The 21066-nt window shown below is 39.9% G+C and overlaps 2 protein-coding genes across 7 annotated transcripts in view; one reads left to right on the top strand and one right to left on the bottom strand.

Annotated features, from left to right (window-relative positions):
- AFTPH (aftiphilin) overlaps window positions 1-9678 on the bottom strand; it is a 62987-nt gene extending 53309 nt beyond the window's left edge. For all 5 annotated transcript variants that reach the window (XM_060117565.1, XM_060117568.1, XM_060117564.1 and 2 more), the window contains exon 1: window positions 9473-9678. The gene's annotated coding sequence lies outside the window, so the exon portion shown is untranslated. The remainder of the gene's footprint in view (window positions 1-9472) is intronic.
- A 243-nt stretch (window positions 9679-9921) lies between these two features.
- LOC132501665 (uncharacterized) overlaps window positions 9922-21066 on the top strand; it is a 32466-nt gene continuing 21321 nt past the window's right edge. The window contains exons 1-2 of one of the 2 annotated variants that reach the window (XR_009534279.1): window positions 9922-11004; window positions 11727-12152. Coding sequence is in view for 1 of the 2 variants with exons in the window: in XM_060117334.1 (XP_059973317.1) it covers window positions 10624-10763; window positions 11727-11892 (306 nt within the window). In the remaining variant the exon portion in view is untranslated. Of the gene's footprint in view, window positions 11005-11726; window positions 12153-21066 lie in introns of those variants that run through there. The other variant, XM_060117334.1, reaches the window with a different exon arrangement.

The raw sequence follows: 21066 nt of genomic DNA, 5'->3' as shown, positions 1-21066 counted from the left end.
AAATATGCAAAGGAGTAAGAAGAAATCGTGATTTAACTACAAGTAAAAAGTAATGAATAGTGAAACATTCTGTTTGCCTTTAGCTAAGAGAAAATTTGAATTTGATACCTGAATCTCTTGTATAATTTTTTTTTTTAAGGAACAAAGATGCTATTAAAAATATTCAATGTAAAAAGAGTTAGGGAGTTCCCTGGTGGCCTAGTAGTTAGGATTCTGGGCTTTTGCTGCCATAACCCGGGTTAGATCCCTGGTGGGGGAACTGAGATTCCCACAAGCTGTGTCGCGTGGCCAAAAAAAAAAAAAAAAAGAGAGAGTTAAATTATTTCTTAATGATAGGTTCATTACTTTTTATAAATAGCTACTAAAAATGAAAGCTTTAAGAGAGAAAATTAATCAATGCTTCAGATTTTGAGTGTTGCTATAGCAGGAGTGTTTTATCTGCAAATACTCCAGGTCAACATCTCTGCATGCACACAGTAAACAATTATTATGCGAGATGATAAACCACAGCAAAACAGAAAATACTACAAAACATAAGCAATGACCAAGAAGAAAACAACAACAAAAATGTCCACTTGGGAGGGTGGGTGAGGCAGGAATGTTATTCACTTCATCCATTTAAAAAACTGTGGTCTCATTAAGATGTATACAAATATTAAAGATCCTACTCCGAGAAGTCTTACTTTGAAAAGTATCATTTAAAGTCAGCATTTAAAGAATAAGAAGATATGACTTAGAATGATTTCTATTACCTAAACACGGAATTGTTAATAAAACTGAAACAGCAATGTAGGGTTTTTACATTTATTATTAAGTTTATTGTTAAGGACTTTACCTTTTTTTTTTTTCTTCTGCTCATCTATCTTATTTTCTAACTGCTGAGTACTGTTTATAAAATTGAAAGCTCTTGTTACTTGTACAGTATACAATCACATCATAAGCAAATTGGGGTAGTTTGACCTTTTCCTTTCCAATTCTTATGTGTCTTTTTCCTTATTGATTGTGCTGGCTAATGCCTCCAATACCAGATTTAGTAGTAGTGGTGATAGCAGGCATCTAGTATTTCCCCTTAATTAGGATACTGAATTAAGGTACTGATTTTTGGTTTGAGGTATATATGTTTTATCATATTACAGAATTTTCTAATAATTCTTATTTTAAGTTGCTTTGTTTAAAAAAATCAGAAGATGGGGGCCTCCCTGGTGGCGCAGTGGTTGAGAGTCCGCCTGCCGATGCAGGGGATACGGGTTTGTGCCCCGGTCTGGGAGGATCCCATGTGCCACGGAGCGGCTGGGCCCGTGAGCCATGGCCGCTGGGCCTGTGCGTCCGGAGCCTGTGCTCCGCAACGGGAGAGGCCACAACAGTGAGAGGCCCACATAACGCAAAAAGGAAAAAAAAAAAAAAATCAGAAGATGGGTTTTTAAAGTGACTTTTCAGTATTTATGGAGACAATTACATAATTTTTCCTTAGATCTACTAATGTAGCAAAAATACCAATAGTTATTCATAAATATTCCCAGCCTGTTTGATGTTAGGGAAGCCCAGTTTGTTTTCTACTGCAGGAAAAAGGTATGTTTCCAAATAACCAAATAAGAATTGTGTTAGATTATCTACTCAAATACATATAAGTCAAACAGAAGTATTTAACTTATTTGATCCAACTTACTCCTTACTTTCACTTTTACAAGTAGGCTTCAAAACAAACTGATATTTTCTTGTAAGTACTGAACATACTCAAATTAGTGGCATCAGTTCTTCCAGGTTTCATCTAGGCTCTGTTCTTACTTAACTCTCCCTCAAACAATCTCATCCACCTAAGGTTTAATTAGTACATTCTAGGACTCCCAGATTTTTCCCTGCAGCCCAGCCCTCAAACCTGAAACCCAGTCCAGCCAAGCCAATTCTCTACAGTCCTCTCCACTTGAGGTGCTCAAAGACCTGGAACTGGGCTTAAGAAGAACAGAACCCAACCTTTTCTTCCTCAAACTTGGTCCTCATCCAGGGCTCTATAACCCTGGGCAGATGGCACCACCACCCACGCAGTCACTAAGCCAGAAACTTCAGAGCCATTCTTGACAAAGCTCCTCACCCTCCACTATCTCTAAAATTATTTTTATCTCATGAATCTCTCAACTTTGGAATACCTGTACCTCTTTCCAACTCCCCTGACTCCATTCTGGTGTAAGCTTCCATTACCTAAACTAGTCTCCCTGATTAGTATTCAATCATGTCCAACCCAAGTAATCTTTTAAAAAGTCAATCTGGGCTTCCCTGGTGGCTCAGTGGTTAGGAATCTGCCTGCCATTGCAGGGGACACGGGTTTGAGCCCTGGTCCGGGAAGATCCCACACGCCGTGGAGCAACTAAGCCCGTGTGCCACAACTACTGAGCCTGTGCTCTAGAGCCCACAAGCCACAACTCTACCGGCCCACGCGCCACAACTACTGAAGCCCGCGCGCCTAGAGCCCGTGCTCCGCAACAAGAGAAGCCACCGCAATGAAGGGCCCGTGCACTGCAATGAAGAGTAGCCCTCTGGGGCTCACTGCAACTAGAGAAAGCCCGAGTGCAGCAAAGAAGACCCAATGCAGCCAAAAATAAATAAATAAAATAAATTTAAAAATATATATATATATAGAAATATCTCATAAACAATCACAACAAATAAACTTAAAGTCAGTCTGTTCACATCAATCCCCTGCTTGTGATAAAGATTTTTAAAAAATCTTTAATAAAGTCTAAGCCATTCCCATCTCTCCATCACAGATTCCTTCTCCCTTCCCCTATTGTTTTCAATGCTCCAAACTAGGCCTTCTTTCAGTTTTTGAAAGTCAGACAATAACATTCTTTTGTGCCACAAGGCCTTTGCACCTACAATCCTATTGCATAAAACATGCCCACACATGCTTCGATTCTTAGAAGAGGTATCAATTCCTCAAGTAAGTTTCCTAACACCCTCCCCCAATTCCTACTACATATATTTCTTTCAGAGCGTAAGAACTGCAATAAGTTATAGTCTGTAATAAAAAACATAATTTGAAAAATGTGCAAACTGAGTATACTGGAAAAAACACACTGACAGGCTTAAATGTAGGAAGTAATTTTAAGAACACTATTAACTACTTTCTAGAACAATGAAGTTATCTTGCTTTTCTTTTCCATAGGTAAAAATGTCATACTCTAGAGTAGCACTGTCCAATCAAAATACAATAAAGCCACATATACAATTTAAAATTTCCCAGTAGCCAATTAAAAAAGAGGTGAAATTAATTTAATATATTTTACTTAACCCAAAGTATCCAAAATATTATTTTAACATGTAATCAGTGTAAAATCTATATTTTACATTAGTTTTTGAAATCTGGTATTTTATACTTAAGGCACATCTTACTTTGGACTAGCTTTATTTCAAGTGGCACATGTGGCCACAGGCTTCCGTACTGCACAACATAGTTCTAGAAAATAATATCCTACTTCTTGTACTTAAATAGCTCGCTAACAGAATCAGAGCTATTTTTAAAAGAGCATGACATTAAACAATTTTAACCTCTATCAACAAGGATATGTCTCACGTTTAAACCCTTCAAAAAATTTTAAATTATGCAAACACTCCACACTGCTGAAAAGCCCAAATTCGAAATAAAAATTCAGGTAAACAATTTTAAAACTGCATATTTATTGACCATCTGAGCAGATTACAGGAAGATGGGTGCTCTCGACTATTGCTAATAGGAGTGATTTTTATTACCTCTTAGAAAGCAATTGGCTTTCCCTTTGATTTAGTAACTCCACTTCTAAGACTCAGTCGTATGGAAATAACCAAATTACCTACAAACTTGTTCACCGAGATACAATATGATTCATTCATACATGTATGTGTGTATGACACTCGTATATCCATAGAGAAAAAAACAAAACTAAATGTAAACCAAAATGTTTACAGTTATCTTTTTGTAGTGTGATGACTAATGACATATTTTTCTATTATTCCTTTAAATATATATATTTATTGAGTGCTACTTTGTCCCAAGTGTTAAAACAGATGGATATTTGCCACTAAGAGGCATACCAGTTTTCTTTACACTTTCCACATTTTCCAAATTTTCTATAGTAAAAGTATATTACCCTTTCATAATTTTAATAACCAGAAGAATATGGAGTGAATGCTGTTTTGGCCAAGTCAGCTGTAAAGGGATAGTTTTGAGTCAACTGGGGAAAAATTTGAATATGGTCTTGAATATTAGTTTAGATGAAAATTTCTTGAAGTGGTAAGGGAGTCTAACTGACTAAATCAAAACAACCTACAAAACAGTCTGTATGATAAGATTTCATTCTGGTAAAAAAGTACACATACATAAATATATGTGTGGAAAGATATGCACTGAACTGTTTACAGTGGGATTCCTGGGTAATGGGAATGTAATTTTTTTTTGATTGACTATTTTCTACGATGCTTCTGTATGCTTCTGTAATAAGACTTTTAAAAAATTAAACTATACACACACACACACACGCACCTTACTGAGCATGTGCTACATACGATAGGCTCTATAAGGGGTAGGACTGAGTAATGGAGCCACAACCTTAATGAAACTTGTAATTAATTATGAGGACCAATATAGGAAGACAGTAAAAGTAATTAATACAAGGCAGAATATAAACACCAAATAAAGTAAAATGTGGTTTTAAAGATTCTAAGAAAAAGATCTCACTTGATTGGAAAGAGTGGTGAAAATGAGAAAAAAAAAACTTCATGAAAGAATTTGAAATGCGAAGGATTTTAATTAACAGAGGAAACGGCAGGCACTAAAGATAAAGCATGGGGCAACTGTCAAAGAGCAGGAAGTCACATCATAGAGTTTGGCTGGAATGTAGGATATATGAAACGAGTAGGCAGTATGCTGGGAAAGTAGGCTGTGCGGGCCTTGACTTTTCAGAAGGGAGTATGTACCTCTGAGTTTTTTGAGTTTAGCAAAGGGGAAAATCTTAGAGGTTCCAATTCTAGTAACTATCCTACCACTTCTCATCATCTCTATTGCTACCATCTTGGTTCAAGCCACTACTATCATCTTTTTTTTTTTTTTTTTTTTTTTGCAGTACGCGGGCCTCTCACTGTTGTGGCCTCTCCCATTGCGGAGCACAGGCTCCAGACGTGCAGGCTCAGTGGCCATGGCTCACGGGCCCAGCCGCTCCGTGGCATGTGGGATCTTCCCAGACCAGGGCACGAACCCGTGTCCCCTGCATCGGCAGGCAGACTCTCAACCACTGTGCCACCAGGGAGGCCCTCATCTATTTATCTTTAACTTTTGATGTATTATTTATTTATTGAAATACAGTTTATGTACAATATTATGTTAGTTTCAGGGGTACTACATACAGATTTGACATTTGTATTCATTACAAAATGATCATTTAGCTGTATCAGTCACCAACTCCTAATGAAATCTTCCTGCTTCCACTCTTGCACTCCTATAATCTACTTACTGTACAGGAGCCAGACAGATCCTTTTAAAAGATAGATTATGTCACATCTCTACTCAAAAACCCTGCAAAAGCTTCCCATCTCACACAGTAAAAAACCAAAGACATTAGAATTTCTACGAAGCCCTACAACACTGCCCTCTCACACTCTAAATCTCTGATTCCAATACACATACACAAACATGCATGTGCACACACACATATACAAATGCCAAGAAAGTGAAGCCCTATAAGGGCTATTTTTTTTAATTTGATCATTTCAGTGACCCTAGCACCTAAAACAGGGCCTGACATATAGTGAGTGCTCAATAGGTATCTGCTGTATGAATGAAAGGAAGAAAACACCATGATGTTAGTAGATATTTAATTGAAATGGTTCGTGGCATATTGTAAATATTTACATAAATAGAACATGCAGTGAATTTATTCTAATTTACTACTTAATTTTCCTCTGGAAACTACTCATCAAAATAGTGCTTGTAAATTAAGCTTTGAGCATACAACCTTTAATTTATTAGCACTTTATCTCTGCAAGGTTTACTTAAGTTAGTTATTTGGAATAGGGGTGGTGGTGACTGAGGAATGATAGGATGGAGTCTTAAATCTCTTATTTTTCCTCTTTTTTCACCTTTCCAAAACTCCTTACTTCCCTGCTTCTTCCCCACATATAGTGTCTTCCTTTTCTCTTTCCCAGGGAATACATCTAATCCAGACCTATAAGTCGTACTCTAGGCTAAGGGCAGAAATAGAAATTAGAAGTGTGATACAGGGCTGTTGAGATGGTTGGCAGCAATTAGAGAAGAGCCCAGGCAAGGGAAGTTACTGCAGAGGACCCCTGGGAGAGCAACAATACTTAATTCAAATATTTTCAATTAAAAGCTCCTTATATAAAGGAAATCAACACAAAATAACACTAACTCCTTCCTGTCCTCTTTTTAAATATACACTGCTGAAGGATAAGAGTGATGCTTTGTTTTTTATTGTTTTTCTTTTTTTGCGGTACGCGGGCCTCTCACCGTTGTGGCCTCTCCCGTTGTGGAGCACAGGCTCCGGACGCGCAGGTTCAGCAGCCATGGCTCACGGGCCCAGCCGCTCCGCAGCATGTGGGATCTTCCCGGACCAGGGCACGAACCCGTGTCCCCTGCATTGGCAGGCGGACTCTCAACCAGTGCGCCACCAGGGAAGCCCCCTGATCCTTTGTTTTTAAATGAAAAACCTGAACTTTGTATTTTATTATGATTTCAAGCATACAACAAAGTTTAGAAAAATACGTACAGTAAATGATCAAGTGCACAACACCTGGCTGTGTTAAATCTTAATCTTTACCAAATCTGCTTCAGATTTATTTTAAAGACAGTACAGTTATGGCTGAAAAACCATGGACACTTCCTAAATCCCTTATTCCTCTCCAGTTCTCCAGAGGTAACTTTTACTGATTTGGAATTTATCATTCCAATGCATGTTTTCATACTTTTGCTACATATTATACGATTCCCATAAAATATATCGCATTGCCGTGTTTTAAAAACTATATAAAGAGTATATAAATATGAAAAATAAAACTATTATATCTTGGCTCTTACTTAACATCTCTGTGCCTAAGTTTCCTTTCTGAAAAGTGGGGATACCACCTCCTAGCTTACAGGGTTGTTGTGAGGACTAAATGAGTTAATATATTGCATATAAATCACTTAGAAAAGTATCTTGCTGGGAATTCCCTGGCGATGCAGTGGTTAGGACTCTGAGCTTTCAACGCCTAGGGCTTGGGTTCAGTCCTTCGTCAGGGAAGTAAGATCCTGCAAGCCGCATGGCACAGCCAAAAAAAAAAAAAAAAAAAAGAAAGAAAGAAAAGTATCTTGCTCACAGGAAGTAGTGTATATCAGTGTTAGTAACTATGATATAAAGTTGCAAAAGAATCTGTGATTGTGTATGTGTATGTATGCGTGTGTATATATACTGAGAAAAGATTAATTATCAAAGTGAAATGTATATATGCTCCATATAACACCAGATATTTCCAAAATTGTGTAAAAACTAGAAATACTTATAAATTTCAGGCTGGAAAGGTTCACTAGCCTACTTAAAGAGGAATTGAAAGTGCTAAGCATAAAGAAAAGGGTATTTTTTAACTTACAAATTGTAGGTAAAATTAAATAAGAATATCAACGTTTGATTTAAATAATGTATGATTGTTTAAAAATGCCTAAAAATTTAATGTCCTCCTTTTATGAGTTTTTGGGGGTAGGCTTGGGAGAGAAGGGGTAGGGTAATCCTTCAATGAGATGCTATTCAAAGACTTCTTAGACTGTTAAGGGAGGCACTTTAGAATTTCACACAAAATAAAACATTTTCTGAACAAGTTTTTAACTTACTGTAAATAGAAAAAAAATTAAAATTTAAAATGATGTTTTAAAATAGGATTCACCTAGATTACAAGATTTTCGTAGACAATTGGATTCTACAAAATTTATCAATGCAATTGTGGATACATTTTCTTTGTTTTGATTATAGGATTATTTTTATAATAGTCTCTAGGTCAAAAGACCAGAAAACACTAAAATTTAATGTCCTACATATTATGTGAATATCTATGCTTTTAATAGATATCTAGAAAAGGGTGTCTATGCCTTGAAGATTAATAATATAATGATACATAAACAGAGGAATTCGATCTAATGAGCATTTAATAGGTAACATTTACTTGCCTAGATGTTTTACACAGGATCTGCTTTTTAATACATGTGAAATATCATCTTGGACAAAATTTAGAAGACTACCATAGATACTTTGTTTAAACACATCTACTTCTGCAAAGAGTTAAAAATGAGTACTACAAAAGCCAATATTTAAGTTGGCAAAGCACATTAAATGTAGAGAAACTGTGTAGATTATGTCAACACAGTAGCGTTGAAACAGTTGTTTCCCTTAGAGTTTAGCATATATCCATGTCTAAAAGGACATTTATTTGTCTACAAATAAATGTAACATCAAGGATTAAACTGTCTCCCCCTCCCATCCTACCAAAAAACTAAAACGTAGCTCGTGAAAGGGAAGATTAAAGTTCAAAAGTAAAGTTTTACTTTTCTTCTCCTAAAGTGAGAACTTTGAAACGGAACTACTGATTTTGTTTCATTTGCTCCCTAGTAAAATATTTCCATGTATGGGTTAGCCCCTCCCTCGGTCCCAATAGAAGATTCAGTGGGAAACCAAGCTGTAACTTGAATTAACCGACAAGAGAAAAACCTAGTCATTCTCAGCACTTTCCTAATGGTGAAAGGATCCTACCACCGTTCACCCTATACTCCGTCCCCTGCCCAAGCAAGACGTAGCACGTGCCAAACAGGACACTTAAAAGAATAATGGTCCAACTTTTCGCACGCAGTCTGGGGAGGGGACGCAGACTATTTCTTGAGGAGTGCAAGAAGGGAGCAGAAAAGGTCCTCTCAGGAAGGGATGAAGGACCTTTGGTGCCGTCTCCTCTGCCTGTTGGAGGACTCAAAATCCCCTTGCTTCAGAGACCCTAGGAAGCATCACATTCTGGTCGAGGCTGGCCTAGGGCCTGGGCGAAGCAGTCAGTGTTTACACCTGTCACGAGGGAGGGGAGGGAGAAAGAGGAAGCCGGAGCAAAGCCCCAAACTTCTCAACAAGCTCCCGGGAGGGAGCGGCCGGTGCGGAGCTGTGGGCAGGTGGAAGCTGCGGGGCAGGGCGAGACGGTGGCGGCCGGGGACGTTGGAAAGGCTCTCACTTCCCCGGCCGGTGCCCGGGATGGCAAGGAGGGGCCGTGTGCTTCGGGCGCCGCCGCCGGCGTCCCCGCACCCGCCGTGGAAGAGGACAGAGCCCGGAGCGCGCAGGCCCGCAGAGCCGGCACCGTCCCCGAAGCCCCCAGCTCCGCGGCAGGTGCCCCCGGCCCGGGTGAGGATCGGGCCGGTGGGTTGGGCCGGGTCCCCCATCCTCTTTCCCCCGCGCGGCTGGGGGAGCGGAGCGGTGGCGCTTACCTGGATCGTCCGGGGCGGCCTCGATGGGCATGGCTCAGGGGCCCGAGGAGGAACTGGCTCCCCGGGGAAGGACCGGTTATTCGGACGCGGAGCTGGTGAGAGCGGAAGGCAGGCTGCTCTCAGCCCTGTCAGCGAAACAGCGCCATGGACGCCCACCCGGAGTTTCAGCGCTGCCGCGAGACCCCCATCCCATTACCCTCCGCCCTCTTCCGCCGCCGCCGCCGCCTCCTCCACCTCCTCCTCCGCGGAGACCCCCCGCCCACTCCACACACTCTCCCATCATGCAGCGGGGGAACCGCTGCCGCCGACACGTCACTTCCGGGCGCAGGTGGCTAGGTCGGGGCCGGGCGCTGGTGAGTGCTGGTGGGTGGGGGGGAGGACACTCCAGGGGATTCAGTGTCACAGAACGCTTACCCCTGCGCAGGCGCCGTCGCTCAGAGCGCCGGCCGCCATTTTGGGTGCGGGCAAGCTGCCGTTTTTCTTGACTTCCTCGCGAGTCATCGAGCTCTGAGAGGGAAAGAAGTACTCTCGCACTCCGCGGCTCCTGAGGCAGCGCTCCGGAAGAGGGACAGGTGCTCCTCAGCCGGCTAACGTCAACGTTCAGCTCAGGACCGAGTTAAGTCTCTTGCTCTCCAAGTAAAAATTGCAAAGGTTTTGAAATACGGAGCCCTATCTTCTCCACCAAAAACCTACTGGAGAGCACTTATCAGCTTGCCCTTTTCGCCCCGAAAAACGACTTTTTCGTTCACCGTCTAAGTCCCTTCCTCTTTCTAATTTAAGCTGACAGAAGAGGAAGCTGATATATTGAAATAACAAAGAAGAATGAAAACAAATTTAAAATGGAAAATGAGGGAAAGCAGATGCCGAACTGACAAATCGTCTTCGAGACCAACAACAAAAAAATTGGGGGATTTTGCTAACGTATTGAGACGGTGGTCATTTTTCGTAGATGCTGCGGAAGACTATTAGATGAAACGAAAGAAATCAAATCAACTTCCGCGTTTCTTTAACAGCGGTCATAACATTTTTCTATCTTCAGTCTTGGTCATTTGCATTTTTACAACCTTTCCCCTTCCTTTGTAATGTAGAACACTGGCCACTGTAAAAACCAGACCGCCAGACTGCAAGGATTATTGTTATCGTCCGGGATAATGAGCCCGGAGTCCTATCCTGCAATCCTGAGCCCTCCGCGTGCTCATTCTGCTCGCTTTTGCCAAACCTGCACCGGCAATTTGAATGATTTAAAATCGTCCCGGAATAGCAAGGCTCATCAGCTACGCAAAGAAACAAGGTTGGAATACACCCCCTCAGCCACAGGGAAGTGGCCACCCTTTGAGTTGAGGAATTATACAAATCAGGGGAAAGATAAGGACAAAAGCAGTTCATCAGGGTTGATCCCGCCTCTGCAATGTTCTAGACAACTTAACTTGGAGCGCTAGAAGAGACACGCATTTGTCTCTTTACAACTCAGTCGCTGTAAGATATACGGAGACTGCATCACTTTAAATTGGAGTACCAGTTGCTTTGTGGAGGTGCTGGATTTTTTGTTATTGCTCAGTCACTAAAGCAAGAAAAATCTATATAGTTTGTTAAATTTAATCCTATTGTATTTCGCCCCCTGCTGGTTTTGCTCGTGTGAAAACATATATATATGCTATATACGCGATACATATATCGCTATAAGTGTTTATTGACCAGGAAGGAAAGAAGCAAAAATATTTGTGTGTGTGTGTGTGTATAGATACTGGAAATGAATTGATTTTAGATGAACACATGCTTGTTCTAATTTGATAGCTCAACTAAACAGAAATATCAGAATAAGAACATATGACAAAATCCTAAAGCAGACCCTACATCAAGAAAATGTTTAAACTGAATAAATTTAAACATCAAAATATTAAAAAGAAAACTGCGTTCAGAAAAATATCTTCCTAATTTCTTACATAACATGATTACAAAATGATGATTTTTGTCAAGTAAATGCAGAAACCAATTCTATTAAGGACAACAATACAGAAATCAGTGTCCAACGTTGTATATAGAAATTGAGTCACTGTTTGGCCAGCTGACTTGTGAGCAATCAACCAACTTGTAATTGGTAATCTTACACATAATTCTGAAGACAACATTCCAATGCTTACGAAATTGTATTACAAAAAGAAAGTATCTCTGAATGTTTTGAAGATGATGAAAACATTAGCATTCATTGTATTTGCATCCAATGATAGTATTGTTTTCATTTGCTTTTTAAAAGTTATGACCAGGACTTCCCTGGTGGCACAGTGGTTGAGAGTCCGCCTGTGATGGGAAGATCCAACATGCCGCGGAGCGGCTGGGCCCGTGAGCCATGGCCGCTGAACCTGTGCGTCCGGAGCCTGCGCGTCCAGAGCCTGTGCTCCGCAACGGGAGAGGCCACAACAGTAAGAGGCCCGCGTACCGCAAAAAACCCCCCCAAAAAACCAGAAGTATATTTTCCCTTAAGAAGTGAATCAGTTTTGGGGTTTTTTTTTTTCATGTTCCAATGAAACTTTATTTACAAAGACAGGTGGTGTGCCAGATTTGGCTAATGGGTCACGATGAATAATTTTTGTTTTTACCAGTACACACAATTTGGAATGGGTTTATGTATTACCTAGAAAAAGACTTATTAAATTATCCAGTTACTCGTTTCCAATTTTATGATAGCTAAAACTGTCTGTATAGGTTTATTATTTTACCTTATTATATCTGAATATAGTTTTATTCTTTTTGGTGAATAAAATTTAGTAACTTTTTCTGAACATCTTTATTGGAGTATAATTGCTCCAATTATATACAAAGTGAATCAGTTATATGTATATATATATCCCCATATCCCCTCCCTCTTGCACCTCCCTCCCACCCTCACTATCCCACCCTTCTAGGGGGTCACAAAGCACCGAGCTGATCTCCCTGTGCTATGCAGTTGCTTCCCACTAGCTAGCTATTTTACATTTGGTAGTGTATATATGTCAATGCTACTCTTTCACTTCGTCCCAGCTTATCCTTCCCCCTTCCCCTGTCCTCAAGTCCATTTTCTACATCTGTGTCTTTATTCCTGTCCTGCCCCTAGGTTCATCAGAAGCATTTTTTTTTTAGATTTCATATATATGTGTTAGCATAAGGTATTTGTTTTTATCTTCTCACTTACTTCACTCTGTAAAACAGACTCTAGGTCCATCCATCTCACTACAAATAACTCAGTTTCATTTCTTTTTATGGCCGAGTAATATTCCATTATATATATGTGCCACATCTTCTTTGTCCATTCATCTGTCAGTGGACACTTAGGTTACTTCCATGTCCTGGCTATTGTATATAGTGCTGCAATGAACATTGTGGTACATGACTCTTTTTCAGTTATGGTTTTCTCAGGGTATATGCCCAGTAGTGGGAAGGCTTGGTCATATGGTACTTCTATTTTTAGTTTTTTAAGGAATCTCCATACTGTTCTCCATAGTGGCTGTATCCATTTACTTCCCCACCAACAGTGCAAGAGGGTTCCCTTTTCTCCACACCCTCTCCAGCATTTACTGTTTGCAGATTTTTTGATGATGGCCATTCTGACCGGTGTGAGGTGATACCTCATTGTAGTTTTGATTTGCATTTCTCTAATCATTAGTGATGTTGAGCATCCTTTCATATGTTTGTTGGCAATCTGTATATGTTCTTTGGAGGAATGTCTATTTAGGTCTTCCACCCACTTTTGGATTGGATTGTTTGCTTTTTTGGTATTGAGCTGCATGAGCTGCTTATATATTTTGGAGATTAATCCTTTGTCAGTTGCTTCGCTTTGCAAACATTTTCTCCCATTTCTGAGGGTTGTCTTTTCATCTTGTTTATGGTTTCCTTTGCTGTGCAAAAGCTTTTAAGGTTCATTAGGTTCCATTTGTTTATTTTTGTTTTTATTTCCATTTCTCTAGGAGGTGGGTCAAAAACGATTTTGCTGTGATTTGTGTCATAGAGCATTCGCCCTATGTTTTCCTCTAAGAGTTTGATAGTGTCTGGCCTTACATTTAAGTCTTTAATCCATTTTGAGTATATTTTTGTGTATGGTGTTAGGAAGTGTTCTAATTTCATTCTTTTACATGTAGCTGTCCAGTTTTCCCAGCACCACTTACTGAAGAGGCTGTCTTTTCTCCATTGTATATTCTTGTATACAAGAATTCTCCATTGTGTATTCCTATGTAAAAGACAAGTTAACCATATATGCGTGGGTCTATCTCCGGGCTTTCTATCTTGTTCCACTGATCTATATTTCTGTTTTTATGCCAGTACCATACTGTCTTGATTGCTGTAGCTTTGTAGTATAGTCTGAAGTCAGGGAGCCTGATTCCTCCAGCTCCATTTTTCTTTCTCAAGATTGCTTTGGCTATTTGGGATCTTTTGTGTTTCCATACAAATTGTAAATTTTTTTGTTCTAGTTCTGTGAAAAACGCCATTGGTAGCTTGATAGAGGTTACATTGAATCTGTAGATTGCTTTCGGTAGTACAGTTTTTTTCACAATGTTGATTCTTCCAATCCAAGAACATGGTATATCTCTCCATCTGTTTGTATCATCTTTAATTTCTTTCATCAGTGTCTTATAGTTTTCTGCATACAAGTCTTTTGTCTCCTTAGGAAGTTTTATTCCTAGGTATTTTACTCTTTTTGTTCCCATGGTAAATGGGATTGTTTCCTTAATTTCTCTTTCAGAAATTTTGTTGTTAGTGTTCAGGAATGAAAGAGATTTCTGTGCATTAATTTTGTATCCTGCTACTTTACCAAATTCATTGATTAGCTCTAGTAGTTTTCTGGTAATGTCTTTAGGATTCTCTATGTATAGTATCATGTCATCTGCAAACAGTGACAGTTTTACTTCTTTTCTGATTTGGATTCCTTCTATTTCTTTTTCTTCTCTGATTGCTGTGGCTAAAACTTCCAAAACTATGTTGAATAATAGCGGTGAGAGTGGACAACCTTGTCTTATTCCTGATCTTAGAGGAAATGGTTTCAGTTTTTCACCACTGAAAATGATGTTGGCTGTGGGTTTGTCATATATGGCCTTTATTATGTTGAGGTAGGTTTCCTCTATGCCCACTTTCTGGAGAGTTTTTTATCATAAATGGGAGTTGAATTTTGTCAAAAGCTTTTTCTGCATCTATTGAGATTATCATATGGTTTTCATCCTTCAGTTTGTTAATATGGTGTATCACACTGATTTATTTGCATAAATTGAAGAATCCTTGCATTCCTGGGATAAACCCCACTTGATCATGTTATATGATCCTTTTAATGTGCTGTGGGGTTCTGTTTGCTAGTATTTTATTGAGGATTTTTGCATCTGTGTTCATCAGTGATACTGGCCTGTAGTTTTCTTTTTTTGTGACATCTTTGTCTGGTTTTGGTATCAGGGTGATGGTAGCTATGTAGAATGAGTTTGGGAGTGTTCCTTCCTCTGCTATATTTTGGAAGAGTTTGAGACGCATAGGTCTTAGCTCTTCTCTAAATGTTTGATAGAATTCACCTGTGAAGCCATCTGGTCCTGAGCTTTTGTTTGTTGGAAGATTTTGAATCACAGTTTCAATTTCAGTGCTTGTGATTGGTCTGTTTATATTTTCTGTTTCTTCCGGGTTCCATCTCGGAAGGTTGTGCTTTTCTAAGAATTTGTCCATTTCTTCCAGGTTGTCCATTTTATTGGCATAGAGTTGCTTGTAGTAATCTCTCATGATCTTTTGTATTTCTGCAGTGTCAGTTGTTACTTCTCCTTTTTCGTTTCTAATTCTGTTGATTGAGTCTTCTCCCTTTTTTTCCTGATGAGTCTGGCTAATGGTTTATCAATTTTGCTTATCTTCTCAAAGAACCAGCATTTAGTTGTATTGATCTTAGCTATTGTTTCCTTCATTTCTTTTTCATTTATTTCTGATCTGATCTTTATGATTTCTTTCCTTCTGCTAATTTTGGGGGTTTTTTTGTTCTTCTTTCTCTAATTGCTTTAGGTGTAAGGTTTGGTTGTTTATTTGAGATGTTTCTTGTTTCTTGAGGTAGGATTGTATTGCTATAAACTTCCCTCTTAGAACTGCTATTGTTGCATCCTTTAGGTTTTGGGTTGTTGTGTTTTCGTTGTCACTTGTTTCTAGGTATTTTTTGATTTCCTCCTTGGTTTCTTCAGTGATCTCTTGGTTATTTAGTAGCATATTGTTTAGCCTCCAAGTATTTGTATTTTTTACAGTTTTTCTCCTGTAATTGATATCTAGTCTCATAGCGTTGTGGTCGGAAAAGATACTTGATATGATTTCACTTTTCTTAAATCTACCAAGGCTTGATTTGTGCCCCAAGATATGATCTATCCTGGAGAATGTTCCATGAGCACTTGAGAAGAAAGTGTATTCTGTTGTTTTTGGATGGAATGCCCTATAAATATCAATTAAGTCCACCTTGTTTAATGTATCATTTAAAGCTTATGTTTCCTTATTTATTTTCATTTTGGATGATCTGTCCATTGGTGAAAGTGGGGTGTTAAAGTCCCCTACTATTAATGTGTTATTGTCAATTTCCCCTTTATGGCTGTTAGCATTTGCCTTATGTATTGAGGTGCTCCTATGTTGGGTGCATAAATATTTACAGTTGTTATATCTTCTTCTTGGATTGATCCCTTGATCATTATGTAGTGTCCTTCTTTATCTCTTGTAATAGTCTTTATTTTAAAGTCTATTTTGTCTGCTATGAGTACTGCTACTCCAGCTTTCTTTTTATTTCCATTTGCATGGAATATCTTTTTCCATCCCCTCACTTTCAGTCTGTATGTGTCCCTAGGTCTGAAGTGGGTCTCTTGTAGACAGCATATATATGGGTCTTGTTTTTGTATCCATTCAGCCAGTCTGTGTCTTTTGGTTGGAGCATTTAATCCATTTACATTTAAGGTAACTATTGAAATGTATGTTCCTATTACCATTTTCTTAATTGTTTTGGGTTTGTTATTATAGGTCTTTTCCTTCTCTTCTGTTTCCTGCCTAGAGAAGTTCCTTTAGCATTTGTTGTAAAGCTGGTCTGGTGGTGTGAATTCTCTTAACTTTTGCTTGTCTGTAAAGGTTTTAATTTCTCAATCTAATCTGAATGAGATCCTTGCTGGGTAGAGTAATCTTGGTTGTAGGTTTTTCCCTTTCATCACTTTAAATAATTTAATGTCCTGCCACTCCCTTCTGGCTTGCAGAGTTTCTGCTTGAAAGATCAGCGGTTAACCTTATGGGGATTCCCTTGTATGTTATTAGTTGCTTTTCCCTTGCTGCTTTTAATTTTTTTTTCTTTGAATTTAATTTTTGTTAGTTTAATTAATATGTGTCTTGGCCTGTTTCTCCTTGGATTTATTCTGTATGGGACTCTCTGTGCTTCCTGGACTTGATTGACTATTTCCCTTTCCATGTCAGGGAAGTTTTCAGCTATAATCTCTTCAAATATTTTCTCAGACTTTTTCTTTTTCTCTTCTACTGGGACCCCTGTAATTCAAATGTTGGTGTGTTTAATGTTGTGCCAGAGGTCTCTGAGACTATCCTCAGTTCTTTTCCTTCTTTTTTCTTTATTCTGCTCTGCGGCAGTTATTTCCACTAATTTATCTTCCAGGTCACTTATCCGTTCTTCTGCCTCAGTTATTCTGCTATTGATTCCTTCTAGAGAATTTTTAATTTCATTTATTTTGTTGTTCATCATTGTTTGTTTGCTCTTTAGTTCTTCTAGGTCTTTGTTAAACATTTCTTGTATTTTCTCCATTCTATTTCCAAGATTTTGGGTCATCTTTATTATTATTACTCTGAATTCTTTTTCAGGTAGACTGCCTATTTCCTCTTCATTTGTTTGGCCTGGTGGGTTTTTACCTTGCTTCTTCATTTGCTGCATATTTCTCTGTTTTCTCATTTTGTTTAACTCACTGTGTTTGGGGTCTCCTTTTCGCAGGCTGCAGGTTCATAGTTCTCGTTATTTTTGGTGTCTGCCCCCAGTGGGCGAGGTTTGTTCAGTGGTTTGTGTGGGCCTCCTGGTGGAGGGGACTAGTGCCTGTGTTCTGGTGGATGGGGCTGTATCTTGTCCTTCTTGTGGGCAGGGCTGTGTCTGGTGGTGTGTTTTGGAGTGTCTTGTAAACTTAGTATGACTTTAGGCAGCCTCTTTGCTAATGGGTGGTGTTGTGTTCCTGTCTTGCTAGTTGCTTGGCATGGGGTGTCCAGCACTGGAGTTTTCTGGCTGTTGGGTGGAATTGGGTCTTAGTGTTGAGATGGAGATCTCTGGGAGAACTCGCACTGATTGATATTACATGGGGCTGGGAGGTTTCTGGTGGTCCAGTGTCCTGGACTTGGCCCTCCCACCTCAAAGGCTCAGGCCCGACAGCTGGCCAGAGCACCAAGACCCTGCCAGCCACATGGCTCAGAAGAAAAGGAAGAGAGAAAAAAACCAAAACAAAACAAAAAAACAAACAGACAGAACCCTAGGACAAATGGTAAAAGCAAACCTATACAGACAAAATCACACAAAGAAGCATACACATACACACTCACAAAAAGAGAAAAAGGAAAAAATATGTATATATAAAAGGAAGAGAGCAACCAAACCAATAAGCAAATCTGCCAGTGATAATAAGCACTAAATACTATACTAAGGTAAACATAAAACCAGAAACAAATTAGATGCAGAAGGCAAACCCCAAGTCTATAGTTGCTCCCACAGTCCACTGCCTCAATTTTAGGAGCATTCGTTGCTGCTCCTGAGGCTGCTGGGAGAAATTTCCCTTTCTTTTCTTTGTTCTCATAGCTCCTGGGGTTCAGCTTTGGGTTTGACCCTGCCTCTGTATGTAGGTCGCCCTCAGGCATCTGTTTCTGCTCGGACAGGAGGGGGTTAAAACAACGTCTGATTAGGGCTGTCTTGCTCACTCAGGCCGGGGGGGGGGAACGGTAGTCATAATTGGAATGTGGGGCGAGCCTGTGGTGACAGAGGCCAGCGTGATGTTGCAACAGCCTGAGGCGCGCCACGTCTTCTCCCGGGGAAGTTGTTCCTGGATCTTGGAACCCTGGCAGTGGCGAGCTGCATGGGCTCCCAGGGGGGTGTGGATAGTGACCTACGCTTGCACACAGGATCCTTGGTGGCAGCGGCAGCAGCCTTAGAGTTTCATGCCCATCTCTGGGGTCCGAGCTGATAGCCACAGCTCACGCCCATCTCTGGAGCTCGCTTAGGCAGTGCTCTGCCTTCTGTGGGCACACAGGGAAGGAATCCCCTCTCCTTGTGCACCCCGAAACAATGGTCTCTTGCCTCTCCAGCAGGTCCAGACTTTTTCCTGGACTCCATCCTGGCTAGCTGTGGTGGACTAGCCCCCTTCAGTCTGTGTTCACCCAGCCAGCCTCAGTCCTCTGCCTGGGATCTGACCTCTGAAGCCCGAGCCTCAGCTCCCAGTCCCCACTCACCCCGGCAGGTGAGCAGTCAAGGCTCTCAGGCTGGTGAGAGCTGGTCAGCACTGATCCTCTGTGCGGGAATCTCTCTGCTTTGCCTGCTGCACCCCTGTTGCTGCACTCTCCTCCGTGGCTCCAAAGCTTACCCCCCGCCATCCCCCTGTCTCCACCAGTGAAGGGGCTTCCTAGTGTGTGGAAACCTTTCCTCCTTCACAGCTCCCTCCCACTGGTGCAGGTCCCATCCCAATTCTTTTGTCTCTGTTCTTTCTTTTTTCTTTTGCCCTACCCAGGTATGTGGGGATTTTCTTGTGTTTTGGGAAGTCTGAGGTCTTCTGCCAGCATTCAGTAGGTGTTCTGTAGGAGCTGCTCCACATGTAGATGTATTTTTGATGTATTTATGGGGAGGACGATGATCTCCACGTCTTACTGCTCTGCCATCTTGAAGGTCCAACCTTCGTGAATCAGTTTTTATTAAATGGAATCTATAAAAAATCACTTCGATCTAAAATATTTTGTTTATTCAATGTTGTATTGTAAATGCCCTGCTCTTTGCTGATAAGGAAGCTGAAGTGAAGACCCAATGAACTAAACCAAAAACCTTTGTTAGCTGACTTACAGGGATAGTGATGAAGGTCTCAAATTAGAATAAATGTGTCTGTGCACTGATATCCATCAAGGTACACATTTTCTCGTTACTTATAAAGGGATAAAACTGCCATTGTTGTCAAATGGTTTTTCTAAAAATGTAAACCTGTTACATCTGTATGGACACGAAGGTCTTGTGATAAAGGCTTAGAGAGGCGTGGAAGGTAATAAAACAATTGTAGGAGATGATGATGGCTTGTACATTGCCTATTATTAACACATGGAAATATAGACATGAACTTCCATTAAATTCAAAGCATTTTTCTCCTCCTTTCTCACTGTTCTCCAGGTTTTTCTTCTTTAACACCATACAGTGTGATTTCTGGTGTTTGAGGCAGCAAACACCAGCTCTGTTATCTTCCTTCTGAGTGGTTTAAAAATGAGTAAATGAAAGTTCTTCTGACAATTTATAAACCTAAAACCCAGTGAGGAGTTTTGTTTTTCAATAGTGTGCAAAAAAAAAAAAAAAAAATCTGAGCTGAGAAACTGACTCTAGAAAGTGGCAATCACACCACAGCCCTGATGACTTGCAGAGTAACTGTCAGGACATCCCTGAAGTAGTTCCTCTCCCTATGGCACGGCGTCTCTCTAGCCCTTTCTTTTCTCCTGCCCATCCTCCTCCCAAACCCACCTCCTTCTAACCTCTCTGAGGGAAAACTGACTCTGGTTCTCCACCACCTCCACCTCTAGATCCACTCAGTGTGTGTAACCCAACCCAGCAAGGTGAGTCTTGGGCTCTCGCCAAGCAGACCATCTGCTGTTCCTCAGGCTTACCCTTGGGGTCTCAAGACATCTATCTATACATTTTTTGTTTTGTTTTATTTATTTTACAAAGATGGAATCATCTGACTCCAGACATACTTTTGAGCAAATTTGCTTTTTTTTATGATTTAAATATTATTTACTATTAAGAGTAAATTTTATATTTAAACAAACCACACTGGTTTTATTTAATCAAAGTACCTGTAGCAAATTCCAATAATAAATATTCAAAATTAAGATGTTAAATAAAGCCTTGACTTTCTTTTTGTTATAATTTTTTTCACCCACACACACTATATTTTATTTTTACAAGAGATAAATAAACTGACACCAAGCATTGTAAATGGATGACCGCAATAAAAGCAGCAATGATTGCAATTACCAAACACAAAACACACTCATACTATGTCATAATATTGATATTCAGTCCAGTAATCCTCCACTGTAACAGCTCCTTTACTTTGCAGTGAAAATTGATATGTATATTTTTTGCCTCTGAGTCCTTGTGGGATTTTTTTATTATTATTCAAACAGAAAGTCACAAAAATTATAATCATCAGTTCACTCAGTCCCATGTAATTAATTTTTTTTTCATCTTGATCTTTTGTTAGCACTATTATGAATTCATCAGTTTTCCATTAGAGTTCTGAAAATGCTTATTCATTCAGTTCAGCAGTATAGTCAGTTACCAGAAACCTGTACTTGTCAGAGTCTTTTCCATGAATTCCTTGAAGATTAAACCCTTTTATAGGAACATTTTT

This window comes from Mesoplodon densirostris, chromosome 14, assembly GCF_025265405.1.
Source record: "Mesoplodon densirostris isolate mMesDen1 chromosome 14, mMesDen1 primary haplotype, whole genome shotgun sequence".
Classification (NCBI taxonomy): domain Eukaryota; kingdom Metazoa; phylum Chordata; class Mammalia; order Artiodactyla; family Ziphiidae; genus Mesoplodon; species Mesoplodon densirostris.
Note: the sequence above shows the minus strand (reverse complement) of the source record. Positions and strands in the feature narration are given on the sequence as shown.